A 22,721-nucleotide genomic window follows, 5' to 3' on the forward strand; every position below is an offset into this window, starting at 1 on the left:
TGCGTTTGAATAACATACACTGTTTTAGTGATAAGGGATAAAACGCCATAGAAATACAGATATTGCTGTGGAGTTTTACGATCACATGTAAATCTGAATTGAGCTTATCAGGTTGAATGAGGTCTTGATGATCCGGGCTAGAATAGGTCTCCAGCAACCCATGCTTGCCGTAAACGGCGACTGTGCTTGTCGTAAGATGCGACTAACGGGATCGGGTGGTCAGGCTCGCTGACTTGGTTGATGCAGGTCATCGTATCCCAATTGCGTGGATGCTCGTGATGTCAATCACTGGATTGCCTGGTCCAGACTCGATTATTTACAGACGGCTGTCATGTAGCTGGAATATTGCTGATTGCGGCGTTAAATAATAAACAAACAAACAAACATGTCAATCACTGGATTGTCTGATCCAGACACGATTATTTACAGACCGCCGTCATATAGCTGGAATATTACTTTGTGCGGCAGTAAACAACAAAAAAACAAAACAAACAAAAACAACAATACAGATGCTTGTAATTTCATTAACATCAGATCTTATTGCTCGGTACAGCTACACCAAAGACCTCAGAGCATCTCATTTCAGGTTATAGCAAAATCTTTGATCGACCAGTGAAAAGACCGACAGGAAGTAGACATTAACCAATCAGAAAGCAGCTTTCTCGAGCTTTACGCCGAGATTGCATATCAGCTTCATCTGTTTCAGATTTAGATCTATGTATAAAGATTCAGAGTGACAAAACGCTCTCTTCAAGACTGTATATCTTCAACTTTCCAATACTCAACTTTCCCTTTATATGGAACAATATTCCCATAGCTCCAGCCCTTAGTGTCTACATTTCACAACTTTTGCCGTTGGTTGGTTGGTTGGTTTGTTGGTTGGTTTTATGTTTAACGCCGCACTCAGCAATATTCCAGCTATATGACAGCGGTCTGTAAATAATCGAGTCTGGACCAGACAATCCTGGGATTAATATCATGAGCATCGCTCCACGCAATTGGGATCGATGACATGCATCAACCAAATCAGCGAGCCTGACCACCCGATCCCGTTAGTCGCCTTTTACGACAAGCATAGTCACCTTTTACGACTTTTGACGTACAATCGAGCAAGCACTCTCTACCAAGATCTCAAAAAGCGCCATGCGGCTCCTGCTCAGAATCGGGGCGGTCGGGTAGCCTAGTGGTTAAAGCGTTCGCTCGTCACGCCAAAGACCCGGGTTCGATTCCCGACATGGGTACATTGTGTGAAGCCCATTTCTGGTGTCCCCCGCCGTGATATTGTTGGAATATTGCTAAAAGCGGCGTAAAACCATATTCACTCACTCACTGCTCAGAATCTGTTTGATCAAGGTTACATCATTCATGACCTCAGTAAAACTTTCAAAAAATGTATGGTAGACATGTGAAGGGTTTTTCCAATTCTGACGCATCAGTGATAAGAATGATGCAATTCCCTATTTTGACTTGTACCATATGTTCCCGTGTTTATTCAGGTGAACCATTGTCTTGCCTTTGCATGTGTTTGTGACGGGTGCAACCGGTGGGTCAGGATAGGCTCATCTTTTTGCGAGCACCTGGTATCACCACTGTTAATAGTGATTCATAAACACAATCATGCTTATGATTTGGTCTGAATCTTACAATCGACTCTGCTTTTGGTAGAGATTTTTTATGAACTTGTAAAGAGTGTCTCGCTTTTATTCCCACGGCCATGGAAAGCCTCTTTCAAAATTCACATGTTTATCCCATTGCAGCGAGAGATATTCGATGATTTTGACGGATTCAGTCCTACAGCTGTTAACTGTTCTGAATGCCTCGTGTTAACCTTTTCGAGGTTGCAGGAAGAGAAACACATTCGGACTTTCATTTTCGCCATCTCTAAGCGGCGCTCTGATTGGTTGGATGAAAGGCCGTGCTGGCGTGACATGTAATGGATGTCCTCAGATCTTTGTTTAGCGTTAACGAGCACGAATATCTCATTATAATGAGCAGGAGCTTGTGTTTGTTGTTTAACGGCGTATTTGATTCGAAAGCAATCGATATGACATTGGTTGAGATTTGAGACAGCTGTGTGACATTCTTACAGTCACTTTAAAAAAGTAGGGGATATTTGGTAATAACTTAAAATTTCTAAAATTTCTAGTTGTAGTTATATGATAATAATGAACGAATTGGGAACACATTACATCCGGTTGAGAAATATGACGACAGATGTTATGACCGCTCTACGATCTTGAAGATTTGAAATTTCGAATTTCACGTTTTTTGGACCAGTAGTGCGTAATACCGCCAAGTTTTGTCTAACATTTATTCACTCGATCTGCGTATGAGCCTCCCAGTGGAGATTTGAGAGTCCGCCCCACTCCTCTTGCAGCAGCTGGTCAAGTTCAGCCAACGTGGTCGGCGGCCTGTGACGTTGACGCGGACGTCTGCCTATCATGTCCCATGGTATTCTATGGATGTTGTGATGCTGGAGATGGGTATCAACGATTCGTGCACGGAGAGCACGGGCGTTGTCATATTGATAGACAAAAAGCCGACCCACACGCCTTGCACACGGGATAACAAAGAGTTATGTATGTTCGGATAGTTCTGTCCGGTGACCCTTCTTTGATTTGTTTGTTTATTTGTTGTTTTATGCCGCACTCAACAATATTCCAGCTATATGACGGTGGTCTGTAAATAATCGAGTCTGGACTAGACAATCCAGTGATTGATATCACGAGCATCGATCGACACAATTGGGATCGATGACATGCATCAACCAAGTCAGCGAGCCTGACCACCTGATCCCGTTAGTCGCCTTATACGACAAGCACAGTCGCCTTTTACGGCAGGTATAGGTTGCTGAAGACCTAATCTACCCCGGATCTTCACGGGTCAATGTCGCAAGAATTAACAAAGATCTCCATTGTGTGAATAAATTGGTTCCAAACATGAAGCTATTATGAAGTATGGGTTTGGTGACAATTGAATGATTGACAAGGAGGAGCAGCCATGTAACAGGTTATAGTGGACATGAACCTAAATTACAGGATAAGATACAAATATATAAAACACGGAATATTTTAAGAAAAATGTGGCTGTGTCCCACTGTGGCAGTATCAGAGAACATATACCAACAAGGCCAAAAGTGAGCAGGGCTCACTAATACCCCGACATCCACTCCAACATATTTCTAAGTTCAAAACATCGAAGGACAAAATTCCCTTTAGATCAGCCATTCGGGCGTTCGTGAGGCTCACCTTTCAGTACACCCGTGGAAGATGCTACTGATGATGTAGTTGAATTAACCCAGACCAATTACGTGTAAGGAAAATAGCCCAGTGACTTACTGTCATAATGCCATTGGTAATTACTGGTGAAAGAGAATAATGCATTGATGATACTGTTCAGTTGCCTCAGGTCAGATACTGTAATACTGTACTGTGTTTTCACGAAATATTTTGCCACAGGGTATACTTACCCTTGGGGTAACCGATAGTGCTCCACCTCATGGCACGGGTCAGTTGCCACGGACGGGGTAGGTTTATTCTTGCAAACGCATTTACATTTGGGGTTTACATTTGCCTGGTAGGGAAAGTTTACCCCCGGGGGAAAACGGACAAATACATGCATTGTTGACAAACTCTTTAATTTCCTTTGCCCATTGTTGTTAAAATTACATATTTGTTTTAGGAACATTTGCAGGCACGCAGTTTTGCGTCAAAGATGGTACCGTTGCACACGTCAGTGTAGACCAGTCGCTGATTAACGCATACAACGTAGTGGCCAGACATTGGTCGATTTGCGTAGGGGTTAAGGCCGTCGGGGCGGTTCCTGCAGCTGGGGCTGTGGATGTAACAGGGAGGCCCACAGTCCTTTCCCCCAAGACACGCGTACCGGGCATACTCGCCTGGAAACAGACATATTTCAGATCCGTTAATGTGTCATTTGAAACCCAACCCATAACACCAACATCGTAAACTAGGCGGCAAAAGAAAGTATAGGTCGAGTTCGAGGATCGATAGAAAAATTAACAAGAAGAGGTTTTGTTGTGAATTCTAATATACTACACACAAAAATTATTGGAACACCGAAATATACTGTTATAAAAAAGGAACATTTAATGACATGTGTTCGTATCATTACAATTGTGCATTAGCAGATTATCAAGCTTCAAAACAAAAACATTTACAGGTAACTGTCATTGAAAAGCACACACGAACAATTCGAATAAGAAATTGGGGGTAAAAAATGGAAATCACAATGTCAATAGCGAGTGTGTCCTCCACGTTGATTGATGCATTCGGTGCATCTTCGCCTCATGGATCTTGCAAGGGTGCGAAGGGTAGCCTGTGGAATCGCCTGCCATTCCATTTGGAGCCACTGAACCAGGGCCTGAAAAGCTGGTGCAACTCAAAGATTGTCCCTGACACGTCGTCCCAGAACATCCCAAAGATGCTCAATTGGAGCCAAATCCGGTGACTATGCTGGCCACTGCATCACAGTCACATTGTTCTGTTGCATGAAGTCTCTAACGACTCTAGCCCTATGTGGTCTGGCATTGTCATTTTGCAGGATTGCTCCTGGACCAATGTTGTTCAACTGTGGTAGGACAAGAGGGCGCAAAATCTCGTCACGATACCTCACTCCATTCAAATTGTTTTGAACAAGATAGAGAGGTGTTCGGTGATGCAAACTGAAGCCTCCCCATACCATCACAGAGCCACCGCAAAACTGTTTCTTTCTCGTACAGTGGCATCCTCATAACGTTCGCCAGGACGTCTCATAACCATTACCCTTCCATCATTATGCTCAAGACAGAAACGGGACTCGTCATGTGAAGAGAACTCTGGACCATTGTTGATTATCCCATCTCAAATGTGCCCTGGCCCAGGCAAGTCTTGCAGCTCGGTGATGAGGACGAAGATGAGGAGGTACAGCTGGACGACGTGACCTTAAATGAGCAGCTCTGAGGCGGTTCCTGATGGTCGATACGCTTACGTTGGTGTGTGTTGCTTGTCGGAGTTGCAGTCTCAAAGCACTGGCTGTTGTGAACCGGTTCCGTAGGCTTGCAGCACAACGTATCGGTCATCTGCCCTAGATGTTACTCTGGGTCTACCAGAACGCGGTCTGTCCTGCACTCTCCCTGTTGTCTGGAACCGTTCCCTCAGTCTGTGAATGACAGACAGTGACACTTGAAGATGACAGGCAACATTCCTTATGGATGCATCATCTTGTAGTCACGCTATGGCCCTACTCCTGTCGTGAATGCTTAACGGTCTTCGCTGGGGCATGTTTAAGGAAATGTGTAACTTCACAGTGTCTGAAGCTTCTTAATAAAGAAAAGTTGCCACCAACTGCATGGGAATTCTGACTTTCACGTGCACTAGGTTGTTGTGTTTTGGCGTTTGAATCTGACATGGCGAGGGAGTCCTTCTGCACCCAAGCTTTTTCCTGTTTTAACATTTAATCAATTTGACCAAATTCTTTAAAAAATTAAGCACTTGCAAAAATGCATGACTCAACACGTCATTTAAAGTGCCCTCAGTGCACACAAAAAGTTGCATTTACTGAAGTTCATAAATGATCAAGCCACGTTAAGTTTTATACATGGCTATGAAATTTAGGGGTGTTCCCATTTTTTTTGTGTGTAGTATATAATCTAGGGAGGGTTACAAATGATTGATCAACTATACAGTTTGAATGAAATTGTGCAATCACAGGTAATGTAAGCTCAAGGTAAACAATTGTGGGGTAAGAAATTTCATTTTCAAAAGTTGTCTGAAATGTCACCCAAAAATTGGCAGACACACTAAAAGTTCATTGTCGACACAGTTGCCTTCAATAGCGTGTATGACGTCCAGCCGCCTCAATGCATGCTGTAATACGCCGCCTCATCGATGACGTCAGTCTTCTGATGACGTGGACTGGAATCCGTTGCCACTCGTCTCTCAGGGCCTGCTGCAATTCTTGTCTGTTGACGGGAGGCTGATGGCGCGCTCTAATCTGTCTGTCAAGATGGTCCCACAGATGTTCAATAGGATTCATATCGGGTGAGGGGGCAGGCCAGGGCAAAACGTCAACGTTCTGCTGGTTTACTGCCCAGGTCAAAACGTCAACGTTCTGCTGGTTTAGAAAGTTCGGAGTCAGTCGTGCAGTATGGGGCCTGGCATTGTCATGTTGAAACAATGTCCCCTGCTGTTGGTTTTGTAACAATGGAAGCACAACTGGCTGCGACACTTGGTCTCTGTAATGCACAGCGTTCGGGTTTCCCTGCATAATCACCAAAACAGTCTTCCGATCTCCACAATACCGCCCCACACCGAATGGATGGACCTCTCGAAAACACGCCGGAGCCAAACGTTCCCCTCTGCGTCGATAAACTCGTTGTCTGGCGACATTTCGAAACACGTTAAACCGACTTTTATCAGTAAACAGCACTCGACGCCAATTTCTCGCTTGCCAGCGTCAAACCTGCCTCGCCCATCGCAGTCTCAGGCGTCGATGTTGAGCAGTCAGTACCACTCCTCGGAAAGGACGATACGCTCGGATTCCAGCAGCACGAAGTCGTCGTAGTACTGTATTTTGGCTTATCGGATGCCCCAACACTGTTGCTGCCGTCGCCGTTACGAATCTGTTTCGCAGGTGAATCAGCCGTATCTGACCGTCTTCCAGTGGGGGGCGGTCGGGTAGCCTAGTGGTTAAAGCGTTCGCTCGTCACGCTGAAGACCCGGGTTCGATTCCCGACATGGGTACAATGTGTGAAGCCCATTTCTGGTGTCCCCCGCCGTGATATTGCTGGAATATTGCTAAAAGCGGCTCAAAACCATACTCACTCATTCACTCTTCCAGTGGTGTTGTCACTCGGGTCGTCCGGTTCTAGGCCTGTCCTGTGTCCTCCCTGTCTGCCTGTACCGTTGACTCAGCCTGGCTACTGTCAATGGTGTACAACCAAACCTTCTAGCAATTTGGACCTATGTTGCCCCCATTTCGGCCATACCGATGGCTCTCTCTCTCTGCTCCTGTGACAGTCGTGGCATTTCCTTTTTGTGCTTTCATCACGTGTGGTTATACCCTGCAGACGAACGCATATACAGCTAACATGCACGTGCAGTTTATGCCACAGGCGGGAAACCTTTTTAACCATTTTTTTGTCACCGCACGAGCGCTGTCAAAGGTGCCTCGTTCGGGTGAGGCCTTTTTTTGGTACCTGTTCCTAGGCAGTCATATTCCCAATACCCACTTTCCACTAGTAATCGCTGTTTTTAGGAAAATTACAAATTGCCAACCTTTACTTTCTTTTGCCGCTTAGTTTATATATGACCCTCTGAATATTCAAAACAGCGTTCCGATCGGTTTAAAATCGCAAACTTAGCGAATCAATCGTATATATAACAGTCACCTAATTTGATTTGATTTGATTATATCAACCATATATTAGCATGGCAGACATGTCCTTAATAATGATACTGAAATGTACACAAAAAAGTGTTTAAATACTATTTGTTCACAGTGTCCATGAAAAAAAAAGATTCTGTTGTAAAAAGCCCATTTAGGCAAGGAAAAGACAAAACGACAGATGCGATTCTTAACGGGTGGACATTGATCATGACCTGTGGCTTGCTTCGTTGGTTGATATAGCGATCAGTGTATTTGATAGAAACTTGGCAAATCTGTCAGTCACATATTGAAGGGGTGCCTTTTGATATTTGGGGATTTTTCGAATTTTTATTTTTTTTAAATCTTTATGAAAAGAAGTTGGACAAAGACTCCATTGGGGATGGGGTTCGTTTCCGGGCAGAATTATTCGAAAACCATTCAGTATATTTGATCGAAACTTGAAAGATATATCAGATATATATGCTGAAGTGGTGCCTTTTGCTATTTTGTAATTTTAAAAATTTGTATTTTTGCCAAATTTAGGAATGTTTCAAAATTTAATTTTTCCGTGTATCCATGGACACAAGTAAGACTTTGCTGAAATGGAGGTTTCCATGGCAAGAAGTTTGACTTTGACTACATCTTTAAAAACTAATGGTATTCTTCCTTGAAACTATGCACACATATGACCAGTTTGTCATCAAGTGCCTTTTGCTATTTGTTGGAATATAATTTTTTTTCATTTCCCTGGCAACAACTTTGACAAGCATAGTCGCCGTTCACGGCAGTATTTTCAAAATTCCTAAATAGCAAAAGGCACCAGTTTAGTATATGCCTGGTAGACATACCAAGTTTTGTAAGAGGTATTTAACAGTTTTTGAGTTACGCTCCAGAAATTAACACCACCCTTATAGAACTTGTTGCCATGGAAACGTAAAAAATAAAAAAATCTAAACTTCCTAAATAGCAATACTCACCAGTTCAGCATGAGTCTGATTGATATGCAAAGTTTCGTAGCGAAATATTTAACGGTTTCTGAGTTATGAACCGGAAACTAGTTAGGGACGCACGCACACACGCACGGACGAGACCTAGTGGCGTGTACCATGCTTAATGTTATTCCCTCGCTTCCATGATCTAAGGGGCATAACTCTCATGCCTCATTACACCAAGCATACCGCTAGAATACACATCGCATTGCGTTATACTCATGTGCTCACATGTGAACACTACACCTGGGTACTTACACTTCCCCAGGGGCTCTGTTCTACTGCCACACGTGACCATGCTGTAGTGCTCACATCTCTGTGTATCAGGGTTGTACAGCTCCGGGAAGGGACATTCCTGGCGGTTCTTCTCCCAGGGTCTGCCATGTATAGTCATGGCAGGTGCGCTACAGTTGTAGTACTGGGCACACTCAGTGAGGTGGGGAATCAGCGTCTCCGTCGTTGTCTTGCAAATGGGGTTGACGTCGACGTCGCTTTTGGGTGCAATCAAAGCTGACGCTGGAATCAGTGTGAAGTTACAGGTTTATTACTTGTTTGCGAGTGAGGACTCTTCATCCCTTGTTACTAGTGACGCCAAACACTCTTCACCCACCTCTATCCCCCTCTCTCTCTCCCTCACCGACCCTTTCTCCACCCTAACCTTTTACCCCTTGGGAACAACGTTCTGAATCTACCCGATCCCCACACTAACCTCTCTTACACTGCACATCACATCCACCTATTCTCTCACATCCACCGACCCGTGAAGATTCCGGGGTAGAATAGGTCTTCAGCAACCCATGCTTGCCACAAAGGTGGCTATGCTTGTCGTAAAAGGCGACTAACAGGATCGGGTGGTCAGGCTCGCTGACTTGGTTGATGCATGTCATTGATCCCAATTGCGTGGATCGATGCTCATGATATTAATCACTGGATTGTCTTGTCCAGACTCGATTATTTACAGACCGCCGTCATATAGCTGGAATATTGCTGAGTGCGGCGTTAAACAACAAACCAACCAATCAGTCAATCTCACCTCCACCGACCAACTCTCCTCACCAAATCCATCTCTCAACCTACCCTTTCGTATTTCCGCCGGGAAGGGGTAGCCCGGTGATTAAAGCATTCGCTCTTCACACTGAAGGCCCGGGTTCTAGTCCCCCGCCCTGATATTACTGGAATATTACTGAAGGCGATGTGTAATCACACTCAGTCAGTCACTCACTCACTCACTCACTTACCTACCTCCGCAGACTAACGATCCTCAATATGTCCTTTACCTCCACCCAAGTACAACACAGCATCATTAAAAAGACAAGCCTGCTCACATGATTCCAGGGCGATCAGCAACACCATCAGCAAGCACAACACGCGACACTCACACATCATGGGGCTGTTGATGAGATCCGAACCGTCTACAAGAAAGCTAATGCATAAACATGTTGGAGCTGATCAGTAAACGAAATTTCGGGTGTTGTATGTTAAACAGGTTGGTGTAACTTAAAGAGCGATCCGGATATTTTGATATAAGAAATATTGATATTTTGAATGACATGATAATGACTGTTTGGAAAGTGTTTTAAAAGTACAAGTTTGGATATGACTCCAATCACTTCCTGTTTCCATAATGTCCAAATGTCCCAGTATGTGAGTCAGCTACTTCAAATTCGGCAGCACCTGTCTATGGTCTTGCTTGTGTAGAGTCCTACAGATAAAGGTCAGCCATATAGAATGTGTATTCCTTGTAGACCTGAAGTTAAAACGGTGAAAGCAAACGTATTTATTAAATATAATTATACTGGTATGTTTTATCTAACTAATATTCCACTAATAGTTAGATTAAAATAGGTATCTCACGATAACTCCAAACTACAAAAGTACAGCTTTAATACGGCTAAAAGTGACGGAAATGTTTCTTCGGTATTGGCTCGTCACCTCAAGTTGGCTTTGTTGACTATAAATAGAACACAAACGAGTTTCGTATATATTTAAGGATCCGGATTCAGTGTGTGCCCAGTTATGTTTGTTGGTATTATGGGCAGGAAAATAATCAACAGTGTCCCTCTCACTTTTGTGTTCAGTAAAAATAATGAAGAAATAATTTATTATCTTTATGCAGCATTATACTTAAAATGAATGTAAGCTTACCTTCACAGCGCTAGAACTGTTCACGGGCAGGTGCTTGTTGTAGTTACGCTTCAGGCGTCTTAAGTGCAGCACACGCTGTCCCTGTAACAGACAGGCGTTATCAGTGTGGAATATGGAATGACCGTTGCGCATTAAAGTCGCTATTCTTCAGTTGACGTGAAGCGTCATTTGCCTACCTCTTCACTATAGGATTTAAATGTCCATGTATATTTAGATATGGGAAATGCACAAGTGGTTATCTGAGCAGATATGCTTTTTTATTCATTAACTGTTCGCGTTTTGTGAAGCGCCTTTTTGTACAGACACGCAAGGATACACACAGGCACGAACGCACGAAAGCTTCTTAAGTCGAGAGTCGTATATGTGGATGGAACGCGTTAAGGTGTTGATCCAGGTCTCATGAAGTGTGCATACGTTGTTGTTGTCAAGGTATCACTGACATAAATGTCGAATGCAATTCCCTGTTTTGACTTGTTCCAAATGTTCCTGTGTTTTTTCAGGTGAACAATTTACCTTTACCTGTATTTGTCGTGGGTGCCACTGGTAGGGCGGGATAACACTCACCTGGCATCATCACTATTTTTGTCACTGATGGGTCAAATTTGGAAATGTCCTCCACATGTCTACCATACAACTTTGCTTTGAAAGCTTTGCTGAGGTCTTGTATGTTGTAACATTGATTAAACCACTCATGAGAAAGAATGGCATGACGCTCCTTGAAATATTCACAGAAAGAACATGCTCGAATGTACCTCAAAAGTACTGAAATGTAAACAGTGAAGGCTGACTATTGGAAAGTTCAAGCCATCCCTCTTGTCATACAGTCTTGTGGCGAGTTTTTTTGTCACCCTGATCTATATGTAGTATAAAACACGTCGGAGTGTTTGGGGAGTTTCAAAACCGGAATCCTAGGGATAAAACCGAGCGGCGTCGGCCCCGAGGTTTTATCCCAAGGTTGAGGGTTTTAAATCTCATAAAAACCCGATGGTAAGTGTTTTATCCATCTTGTCATCCCTCTTGTCATAAAGTATTGTGGATGGTGTTTTGTCAAACTGAATCTCTATGCGTTGATCTAAAGATGAAAAAGATTAGGCAGTATCACTTGTCTCCTTTTATTTCTAGCTCAGGTGGGTACATCTGTGGAAGGGAAATGACTATTTCACCATTATTGAACGATTTTAGACCACCAATATACCTGATGCTTAAGTTAAACTTCTTGGCCAAATTCCCTTTTCCCAATCTGAGCAGACCTTCCTCTTCATGTGCATAAAGAAACAGATGAGCAAGATGGGGAGCACAATTGGTGCCCATGGGGATGCCTACCAAATTTTACATTGTGTGATATAGATGTTATCAATGACTTCATATGTTGTTTTCTCAGTTTACGTCAGATAACATTTTCTTTTATATTTCACAAATTCTCCCGAACCTCTAACGATAGAGATATAACTATATCAATAGCCACCGCGTATAGTAACAAATGCCCTTTGAATCAAAGAATAAAGGTTTTCCCTTAGTTTGTCGTGTGAATTACAAGGACAGCTGTTGACAATGGATCGGGCGATCCTGAGGCTTTGACGATTCAGTATACCCGTGGAAGATGCCACTGACGTTGTTAATTTAACCCAGACCATGTACATGTTAGGGAAATAGTCCAATGATTTACTAATTTCATCTCTGATTTTTTTGGAACAAGCAAAATGATGCGGAAGAGGCAGGAGTACTGCTGTGCGGCTTCAGACAACAGACACTTATTATTGATGCGGATGCTACCTGTGGAGCAGAATATGATTCCCCTTCTCGCGAACACCCGGTGTCATCACTTATTTTCTGGCCCGTGAAGATCCGGGGAAGAATAGGTCTTCAGCAACCTATGCTGGCTGCAAAAGGCGACTATGCTTGTCGTAAGAGGCGACTAACGGGATCGGGCTCGCTGACTTGGTTGATGCATGTCGTCGATCCCAATTGCGTGGATCGATGCTCATGATGTCAATCACTGGATTGTCTGGTCGAGACTCGATTATTTACAGACCGCCGTCATATAGCTGGAATATTGCTGAGTGCAGCGTCAAACAACAAACAAACAAACACTTATTTTCTGTGATTCATTCATATCATCGTCACCGCTATTTTGTCTTTCACACCCAATGGAATCTGTTTCGTCACATAATCGAGACTGATTACTCTCTGGCCATGAAGTTATTTGTATATATATATATGTGTATAATTATGTATAAAATGTCATGTAGATTGCTCCACCTTACGACCAATTGGTAGGTTTAGTCTTGTAAACGCAGTTACCCCTGATGATATATTTGCCCTATGGGGATATATAGGTGCGGACAAATGCATACATTGTTGATATACTCTTTAATTTCAGTTGACATTGTGATTTTAAAAATAACATATATTTTATGAACACCTGCAGGCACGCAAGTTAACGTCAAAGACAGGTGTCCCCGTTCCGTTATCGTGGCACTCGCCAGTGTAGACCAGTCGCTGATTAACACATACAACGTAGAAAGAAGAGCCGGGGCGATTTTCGTAGGCGTTGAGGCCGTCAGGAAGGAACCTGCAGGTTGGGTTGTTGACGAAACACGGTGGTCCACAGTTGACTGACCCAAGACACGCGTACCGGGCATACTCGCCTGGAAACAGACATACCACAGATCCACCTAAAGTTGTCATTTGAAACCGAACACTGACGAACAACAAGTGCATGTCCGTTTGATTTCAAAGGGAAAAAATAGCGGGATCAAGTTTATAAAACAGTCCTCTAATTTGATTTGACTCAAATGTGTTCACTTTTTCCAATAGAAATGAATCAACGCATCTTCGTGTGTATGGATAAAATATGGCAACTACTGTGAAGCGCGTTCAGCCATTGGCCAGTAATTAAGGATTGCTGTAGTTAATAACTGTTAAAAGTTATATATATATTCATGCTCTTGGTTTCCATCGAAACGAGACCCGTGAAGATTCCGGGGTAGAATAGGTCTTCAGCAACCAGTGCTTGCCCTAAAAGGCGACTATGCTTTTCGTAAGATGCGACTAACGGGATCGGGTGGTCAGGCTCGCTGACTTGGTTGAAGCATGTCATCGATCCCAATTGCGTGGATCGATGTTTATGGTATTAATCACTGGATTGTCTGGTCCAGACTCGATTACGTACAGGCCGCCGTTATATAGCTGGAATATTGCTGAGTGCGGCGTTAAACAACAAACAAACAAACAAACAAACAAACTATCGAAACGAAGAGGAAGCCTGGGCACTCACATTTTCCCAGGGGCTCCATTCTGTTACCGCACTGGACCATGCTGTAGTGCTCACATCTCTGTGTTCCAGGGTTGTACAACTGCGGGTAGGGACATTCCTGTAAGTTCTTCCCCAAGATGATGCGGTTAAATTTCATGGCTGGGGCGCTACAATTGTAGTACTGGGCACACTTTGTGGGGTGGGGTATTAGCGTCTCCGTCGTCGTGTTGCAAATGGGGTTCACGTCGCTTGTCGGTGCAATCAAGCTGATACTGGAATCAGTGTGAAGTGGCAGGTTGAAACTAGTTACCACAAAAACGTAGCACAACACGCGCACAGACATACAAGAACACAACACACATATACTATACACACACACGGAGGCAACACACAACATACCCACACAACACATACATCACGCACAGACATACAAGAACACAACACACATATACTATACACACTCACGGGGGCAACACACAACATACCCACACAGCACATACATCACGCACAACACAACACAACGTCTTTAAAACAGAGAATCTTGCTCACATGATTCCAGGGCGACCAGCAGCACAATCAGGAAGTACAACATTCGACACTCACACATCATGGGGCTGCAGAAGAGATCCAATCAGATGCCCCCCTGGATTTTTTTTTTATAGAAAACAGTTTTATTTGAATCAACTTGGGGACAAGTGATACTTGTGCAAATATTTGCCCTCCCTGTAAAAAAATGTTAACTGCGGCCTAATATGCGATCATCTGGTTTGGATAAAGCGAAATTTCACTTGTATGTCCAACAGATTGGTGTTATTCAGAGCTCGATCTGTATATTTTAATATGATAACAAATTCGTATTGTGTAGAACATGTAAATGGCCGTTTGGAATGTGTTTTAAAAGTACAGGTTTGATTTGGTTGGTTGGTTTGTTGTTTAACGCCGCACTCAGCAATATTCCAGCTATATGACGGCGGTCTGTAAATAATCGAGTCTGGACCAGACAATCCAGTGATTAATATCATGAGCATCGATCCACGCAATTGGGATCGATGACATGCTTCAACCAAGTCAGCGAGCCTGACCACCCGATCCCGTTTGTCGCCTTTTACGACAAACATAGTCGCCTTTTACGGCAAGTATTGGTTGCTGAAGACCTATTCTATCCCGGAATCTTCACGGGTCTACAAGTTTGAATATGACTCCAATCACTTCCTGTATCCATAGTGATCATAATGTCCTTATGTCTCAGTGTGTCAGTCAGAAACTTCAAATTCGGCCACACTCGGTTATCTTAGGTTAAGAAGAAAACAGCTGTCTCCCGTCTTGTCTGTATAGCTCTTCAGACAATGGTCAGCGTAAGTTAAATTCCACTTCCATTTATTATTTTGTGAATACGTGTAGAACTGAAGCTAAAACTGTAAATATTTATTGAATATACTTGTACTGGCATGCTTTATCTAACTTAAATTCCACTTCCATTTGTTATTTTTATGCAGCCTGATATATAACATAAATCACAGCTTACCTTATCAACGCTATAACCGATATAGTGCAGGTGCTTGTGGTGTCTTGACTATAGGATTAAATGTCATTGTATATTAGATAAGAAAAATGCGCATATTCTTATCTGAACAACAGATGGGTTTTTTATGTGCAAGGATATATTAGGTCTCCCTGTGCTGTAAAGTCTGTTGTACATACATGGACAGACAAAGATACGTACAGACGCACGCACGGACTCGGTTTTGCCGGCACAAGGCACACAGTCATCACAGATCATGAGTTTCATTTGTTCTAAGTAATTCACGATCTTCTCAATGAAACACTGTAACCTATATTTGGGAATGAAGTTATTTTTCTCTTTGTTGTTTATTGATGCAATCAGCCAATAATCAGCTACATGGCAAGGAGCATGTAAATGACTGAGTTTGAACCACACAATCCAGTGATATATATTTTGGGTAGGGGGACATGCAATCAACCGAGTCAAAGAGCCTGACCACCAGATCAAGTTAGTAACTTCTCACTACCAGCATAGACTAGTTTGTGTAAAAAATGCATATATGATGGCGGTCTGTAAGTTATCGAGTCTGGACCAGACAATCCAGTGATTGACATCATGAGCGAGCCTGACCACCCGATCCCGTTAGTCGCCTCTTACGACAAGCAAAGTCGCCTTTTACGGCAAGTATGGGTTGCTGAAGACCTGGTGTACACCGGATCTTCACGGGAATGTTATCAATGAAGACGACCAGCGTTTCACATATTGTTTTCCCACGGAACCTCAGATGTCATTTGCTTTCATTTTTCAGAAATTGTCAGGGGCGGTCGGGTAGCCTAGTGGTTAAAGCGTTCGCACGTCACGCCGAGGACCCGGGTTCGATTCCCGACATGGGTACAATGTGTGAAGCCCATTTCTGGTGTCCCCCGCCGTGATATTGCTGGAATATTGCTAAAAGCGGCGTAAAACTATACTCACTCACTCACTCACTCACTCAGAAAGTGTCCTGAACCTCTGAAGATAGATATGTAACTATATCTTTAGTCTCCACATTTAGTAACAAATACCCCACGGATCAAGAAGAGAAGTCTTTCCTTAAATTTGTAATGTCGGACAGTAGTGTACAAAGTTGATAAATCAAATGTTTTGACAGAACTGAACCTTGTACTTCACTGAGTTTTCAGTGTTTAAAAAACCCACATGGTATTGATTCCACTTGTCTAATACTTCCTGGGGCGGTCAGGTAGCCTAGTGGTTAAAGCGTTTGCTCGTCACACCGAAGACCCGGGTTCGATTCCCGACATGGGCACACTGTGTGAAGTCCATATCTGGTGTCCCCCGCCTTGATATTGCTGGAATATTGCTAAAAGCGGCGTAAAACCATACTCACTCACTAATACTTTCTGTGAATATGAAGAATCTCCGCCCTTGATTGTATTAATGGTTGCGGTTAATCACTAAGGCAGGGATTTGGTTGTACATTTGCTGGACCCAGCAATATATCTCTCTGTTTACGCATTTCTATTTGAGCTGTTGAATCCATTACTCAAGAGGAATGGATATGTCTTCTTATCTCTGGAACGCCGTGAAGATCCGAGGTGATATAATATTTAAATCTATTTTAGCTGCAGTGATGTGTGGTTGAATTCTGATTCCAAATGGTGGGACCAGGTTTGATAGATTTTGAAACAGGTTTTCATATTGAGGGTGGAAAACACAGTTGTATGCTGGATTACATTTATTTGAGTGCAGTTTAGTGATATATTGCAGTGAAAGTTTAATGCGGCGCAGTTCGAGTGAAGGTTCATCTGCCTCCACATACAAACTGTCCACGGGAGAGGTCCTAAAAGCACCAAGACAGAGTCTTAGGCCTTGATGGTGTATAGTGTCCAATTTTTCTAACTTGCTTTTGCAGGCTCCACCATAGACAATGGAACCATAGTCTAGTTTGGAGCGTATTAACGATCTGTACAAGTGAAAGAGGGTGGTCTGATCGCCTCCCCACTCGGAATTTAAAACGACTTTGCCTTTAGATATTTAATGATACCTTGATAGGAGTACCATCTAAAAATACATCTGAATCCTTGTGAGGTTTGTATTTACGACAAAAGTGAATACAGTTTGTTTTGGATTTAGAAAATTTGAAGCCGTTTTCGTTTGCCCATTTTTTAATTTTGTTAAGACAGAGCTGTAGCTGTCTTTCTATTGTATTCATATTCTTACCACGACAAGAAATGTTGAAATCGTCCACAAAAAGTGAACCATCAACGCTATTGTTTAATACTTTAGTGAGACTACTAATTTTGATGCTGAAAAGGGTGACTGATAGTATGCTGCCTTGAGGGACGCTCTGATCTTGATCGAAATGATCAGACAAGGTAGATCCCAGTCGTACTTGAAATTGTCTGTTGTTTAAAAATTGCGATATGAACTGAGATAATCTGCCCCTCAATCCAAATTCATGCAAATCTTTTAAAATACCATGTTTCCACGTTGTATCAGAAAAATCCCTATGAAATATAAATTCGCATTAGTAGGACCATTTAGCATTAGGGGAGGGAGGGGATACAATAGTTTCTGCTTAAAGTTATAAAGTTTTGTCTGAAAGAATGAGCTTAGCAATTTTAATGCACGCCAAAGTCACCCTCAAATATCTGGAATATTGCTGACTGTGACATTTAACATACATATGTATATAAACATGTATATACTGTTCATTCCAAACTATAGACTCCTGTATTTTATTGAGAAAATCGTTAATTGCTTGGAACAAATGAAACTCATGAAAGAATGACTTTGGTCGTGCATACGTCCATGTTAGTGTGTGTCATAACGTAGACCCAGATTCACTCATTCACTCGCTCGCTCGCTCGCTCACTCACTCGTCCAAATGGAATAACGAATTAACGATAATCTGGACTAACGAAGCATTCATCAATTATTTATAAAAGGACCATGTTTGGGTGGAGACATAACGACTGCCCCTTACTAGTGTGTTGCACAGTTTCTGAAGTATTTCCCTATACTTTTTAGCAGCAGGATTTCTGCACATGTACGCAACAAACGTAATTCCAACATAATCCATAAACACGCTATGTATTGGATTGTCTGGTCAAAGTTTTGACATAATTATTATCTGAACTCCAAACACAAATTCCAGGCCCCAATGGTCCCAAATGGAGAGGGGGGTGGGGGGTTGGTATTATTTGCTCCATCTCATGGCATTGGCAAGTTGCCATCGAGTGGGTAGGTTGAGTCTTGTGAACGCAATTACCCCTGGGGTACATTTGTGTTAGGATACCCCGTTGTTAAATACTTGCAGACAAATACATGTATTGTTTTAGGAACTCTTTAATTTACATTGCAGTTGTGATTTGTAAAGCAACGGATTTTTTACGAACACCTGCAGGCGCGCAATTTGGCGTCAAAAATAGGTGCTCCCGTTCCGTAATCGTGGCACACGCCAGTGTAGACCAGTCGCTGATTAACGCACACCACGTAGTTGGGAGTGTTGAGGCGCCATTCGTAGACGTTGAGGCCGTCGGAGAGGTTCCTGCAGGTGGGATTGTGAACGTGGCATGGTATCCCACAGTACTTTCCCCCAGGACATGCGTGCTGTTCATATTCGCCTGGAAACAAACATATTTCAGATCCCGGTAAATTTGTAATTTGAATCCGAAAGCACACCAACAACATCGTATGACCCTCTTAATATTCAAATGACAAATTTTGCAGGATCAATTTTATTTAACAGTCCTCTAATTTGAAAACAGTAGTTTGGATGATTGAACTGTGTAACATTGTTTCTGTTGAGATTGGGTAGGGGATCAACGCATTGTATTTGGACAGTGATTAGTTGTCAGGAATGTTGTACTATTTAATGTAAACAGTTGTGAGGAAGTTACTATATTCAGATGCTGGTGTGCTGTGTAAACTGTAGTGAACTGTGATGGAGTGTTACAGAAACATGACTGCATTGTAGAATATTCTATGTTGTGATGACACTGGAAATTTCCAGTAGCTGGTTAGACCGTACATAAGGGGGCAAGAGCGTGCCTAATTAATGGCCTTGATGTCCACGGTTCTGAAAGAAAATGAATAATGTACAATTGGAACTAAAGACTCATGAAAGAACTTGGTATAAGTGACATACGACATTATACCACGTACTAGAATAAGGCCAGTATGTTAAAACCTAAAGACATTTCCATTCCTCTTTTGTATTCCAAAGCTACATAAACATCCCTACAAAGAGAGATCAAGTGGATGGACACAGGGAACAAATCTGGAACACAACGCAATGCCCCCACACGCATTGTCCATCACTACCTAAACAAAAAAGGTGTAAATTTGCCTCGTTGCCTGAACACCTGTAAATGATTAAAGGTTAAAGCTCAATCACCGAAACAACAACAACAACAACAGTTCCATGGCCAGTACAGGACTTTTCGTTTGTTTGTTTGTTTGTTTGTTGAGCCCAGGAATTCCAGCCTAGTTCGGTAAGGGTGGAAACTGGACTTTTAAAGTCAGTTAACCCTCTTGCCTCGGGAAGATGTTTACAGCAAGCATTGGTTATTGTTCTTTTGGCCACATATACAAATACACTGTCTGTCTGTCTCTCCATGGCCAGCATGATCACCGGATCCGAAACAGGTACGTGTCAACAGAATTTAGCAACATGCTTTTGTAAAGGAATTACGCCATAAGGCGGTTGACAACATAAGAAAGGTGACGTGGTAGAGTGCATTGATGGAGATGCGGAAACACGCATTTATCACCCAGAAACAACATTAGCAGGAACAGCTTCAGTTTTACAACAAGCGTCTATTTCCATGATAGGATGAAACCGTCTTTTGGAGCCTATGTGTCTTCAGAACACATGTCCATGTGATTCATTCTGTCGTATTGATATATTTTAATATCAGATGGATGACGTAATTGATTAAATCCATGTTGACATCAATATTCGTCTTTGTTTACTTTTACTGACATTCAAACTCAGTGAGAACGTTTTCATCAGGTTCGTTAAATCAATGTGAAGCAAGATTTGATCCTCCATGAACCGACGTTACATGCTTTGATGTAGGTTATATTGTATACCATTCATAGTTTTACGATTGATATATTTTGAATAATAATCTGTTATTACCTATATATGATCACATCAAACGTGTACTCTTTCATTCAGTTGAAATGTACGCTAGCCTGGTGTATGTGGGATAAAAACCTATTGCATTCCTGTGAAATAAATGCTTTCAGACATTTGCGGCAAATTTGCCAGTTACTGTAGTTTATTAATGTTAAAGGTATATATGTCCATGCTCTTTGTTTCTATTGAGAAGAGGGAAGCCAGGTGTAATATTAATGTTTTAAGCAGCTGATGGCCTGTGTCACACTGGATGATGAAACGTGTATAGTCGACGAAGTCATCTATATCCCCCGCCAATTTAACGCGTTATGGTCCCAAACCAGAGGTAACTGACCCAACATTTCTTAGCCTGTGTCAAAATATCTGCAATGGAAATCGTAAAATAAACACTTCTAAAACTCCTTAATATCAAATGGCACCAGTTCGGTATGTGCTTTACATATAGACATGCAATGTTTGGCAAGGAAATATTTAACAATTTATTTGTTATACTCCATAAGTGAACCCACCCTATATTAAAACTTAAATCCAACTTGTTGCCATGGAAACGTAAAAAAAATAAAAAATTCTAAAAGTGCTAAATATCAAAAGGAACCAGTTCAGTTTGTGCCTTGCAGACAGGCAAAGTTTTGTAAGAAAGTATTTAACAGATTATGAGTTACGCTCCGGAAACGAACACCACCCTATAGAACCTAAGTCCAACTTGTTGCCATGGAAACGTAAAAAATAAACATTTCTAAAATTCCTAAAGAGCAAAAGGCACCAGTTCAGCATGAGTCTGATAGATATGCAAAGTTTCGTAGAGAAATCTTTAATGGTTTCTCAGTTATGCTCCGGAAACTATTTCGGGACGCACGCACACACGCACGGACGGACGGACGGAACCCATTTCTATATCCCCCACCAACTTCGTTGGGCGGGGGATAATAAACGATTGAAGACCTAGTAGCGTGTACCTTGCTTAATGTTATTCACTCGCTTCCATGACCTAAGGGGCATAACTCTCATGCCTCATTACACCATGCATACCGCTAAAATACATATCGCACTGTGTTATACTCATGTGCTAACATGTGAACACTACACCTGGGTACTTACACTTCCCCAGGGGCTCTGTTCTGTTCCCACACGTGACTTTACAGTAGTGCTCACATCTCTGTGTTTCAGGGTTGTACAGCTCCGGGAAGGGACATTCCTGTAGGTTTTGTCCTAAAAAGCCGTAACGATGTATTATCATGCCCGGTGCGCTACAGTTGTAGTACTGGGCACACTTAGTAGGGTGGGGGATCAGTGTCTCCATCGTTGTCTTGCAAATGGGGTTCACGTCGACGTCGCTTGTGGGTGCAATCAAAGCTGATGCTGGAATCAGTGTGAAGTGACAGGTTTAATACTTGTTTGCGAGTGAGGACTCTTAGGTCCACTTTATCCCTTGTTACTAGTGACGCCAAACACTCTTCACCCACCTCTACCCCTATCTCCCTCTCTCTCTCCCTCACCGACCCTATCTCAACCCTAACCTTTTACCTCTGGGGAACAACGTTCTCAATCTATCCGATCCCCACTCTAACCTCTCTTACACTGCACATCACATCCACCTATTCTCTCACCTCCAGCGACCCGTGATGATTCCGGGGTAGAATAGGTCTTCAGCAACCAATGCTTGCCGCAAAGGTGGCTATGCTTGTCGTAAAAGGCGACTAACAGGATCGGGTGGTCAGGCTCGCTGACTTGGTTGATGCATGTCATTGATCCCAATTGCGTGGATCGATGCTCATGATATTAATCACTGGATTGTCTTGTCTAGACTCGATTATTTACAGACCGCCGTCATATAGCTGGAATATTGCTGAGTGCGGCGTTAAACAACAAACCAACCAATCAGTCAATCTCACCTCCACCGACCAACTCTCCTCACCAAATCCATCTCTCAACCTACCCTTTCGTATTTCCGCCGGGAAGGGGTAGCCCGGTGATTAAAGCATTCGCTCTTCACACTGAAGGCCCGGGTTCTAGTACCCGCCCTGATATTACTGGAATATTACTGAAGGCGATGTGTAATCACACTCAGTCAGTCACTCACTCACTCACTTACCTACCTCCGCAGACTAACGATCCTCAATATTTCCTTTACCTCCACCCAAGTACAACACAGCATCATTAAAAAGAGAAGCCTGCTCACATGATTCCAGGGCGATCAGCAACACCATCAGCAAGCACAACACGCGACACTCACACATCATGGGGCTGTTGATGAGATCCGAACCGTCTACAAGAAAGCTAATGCATAAACATGTTGGAGCTGATCAGTAAACG

At 42.7% G+C, this 22,721-nt stretch overlaps 3 protein-coding genes across 11 annotated transcripts in view; all 3 read right to left on the reverse strand.

Annotated features, from left to right (window-relative positions):
• Nucleotides 1-3,620: 3,620 nt before the first annotated feature.
• Nucleotides 3,621-9,984, reverse strand: LOC124146569. Its single transcript, XM_048401719.1, has 4 exons — nucleotides 9,968-9,984; nucleotides 9,683-9,769; nucleotides 8,616-8,873; nucleotides 3,621-3,898 (listed from the first exon to the last, which is right to left on the reverse strand). Exons 1-4 carry the CDS (start codon nucleotides 9,978-9,980, stop codon nucleotides 3,678-3,680), a joined length of 579 nt encoding a protein of 192 aa, XP_048257676.1. The 5' UTR covers nucleotides 9,981-9,984; the 3' UTR covers nucleotides 3,621-3,677.
• Nucleotides 9,688-14,311, reverse strand: LOC125383481. The gene is made up of 5 exons (XM_048401729.1): nucleotides 14,308-14,311; nucleotides 13,780-14,030; nucleotides 12,925-13,150; nucleotides 10,503-10,583; nucleotides 9,688-9,780 (listed from the first exon to the last, which is right to left on the reverse strand). The coding sequence occupies exons 2-4, from the start codon at nucleotides 13,913-13,915 to the stop codon at nucleotides 10,562-10,564; spliced, it is 384 nt and encodes a 127-aa protein (XP_048257686.1). The 5' UTR covers nucleotides 13,916-14,030; nucleotides 14,308-14,311; the 3' UTR covers nucleotides 9,688-9,780; nucleotides 10,503-10,561.
• Nucleotides 14,312-18,594: 4,283 nt separating this feature from the next.
• Nucleotides 18,595-22,721, reverse strand: part of LOC124146566 — a 32,887-nt gene continuing 28,760 nt past the window's right edge. For 4 of the 9 annotated variants that reach the window (XM_048401718.1, XM_048401715.1, XM_048401716.1 and 1 more), the window contains 3 exons: nucleotides 22,588-22,652; nucleotides 21,507-21,767; nucleotides 18,595-18,888 (listed from right to left, as the gene is read on the reverse strand). In XM_048401718.1, coding sequence (XP_048257675.1) covers nucleotides 18,653-18,888; nucleotides 21,507-21,767; nucleotides 22,588-22,648 — 558 coding nt within the window. In that variant the 5' untranslated portion in view covers nucleotides 22,649-22,652 and the 3' untranslated portion in view covers nucleotides 18,595-18,652. Of the gene's footprint in view, nucleotides 18,889-21,506; nucleotides 21,768-22,587; nucleotides 22,686-22,721 lie in introns of all 9 variants that reach the window. The other 5 variants (XM_048401714.1, XM_048401709.1, XM_048401713.1 and 2 more) reach the window with 2 other exon arrangements.

The sequence above is a fragment of the Haliotis rufescens genome, unplaced genomic scaffold, assembly GCF_023055435.1.
Source record: "Haliotis rufescens isolate VD_foot unplaced genomic scaffold, xgHalRufe1.0.p SCAF_23, whole genome shotgun sequence".
Lineage (NCBI taxonomy): Eukaryota > Metazoa > Mollusca > Gastropoda > Lepetellida > Haliotidae > Haliotis > Haliotis rufescens.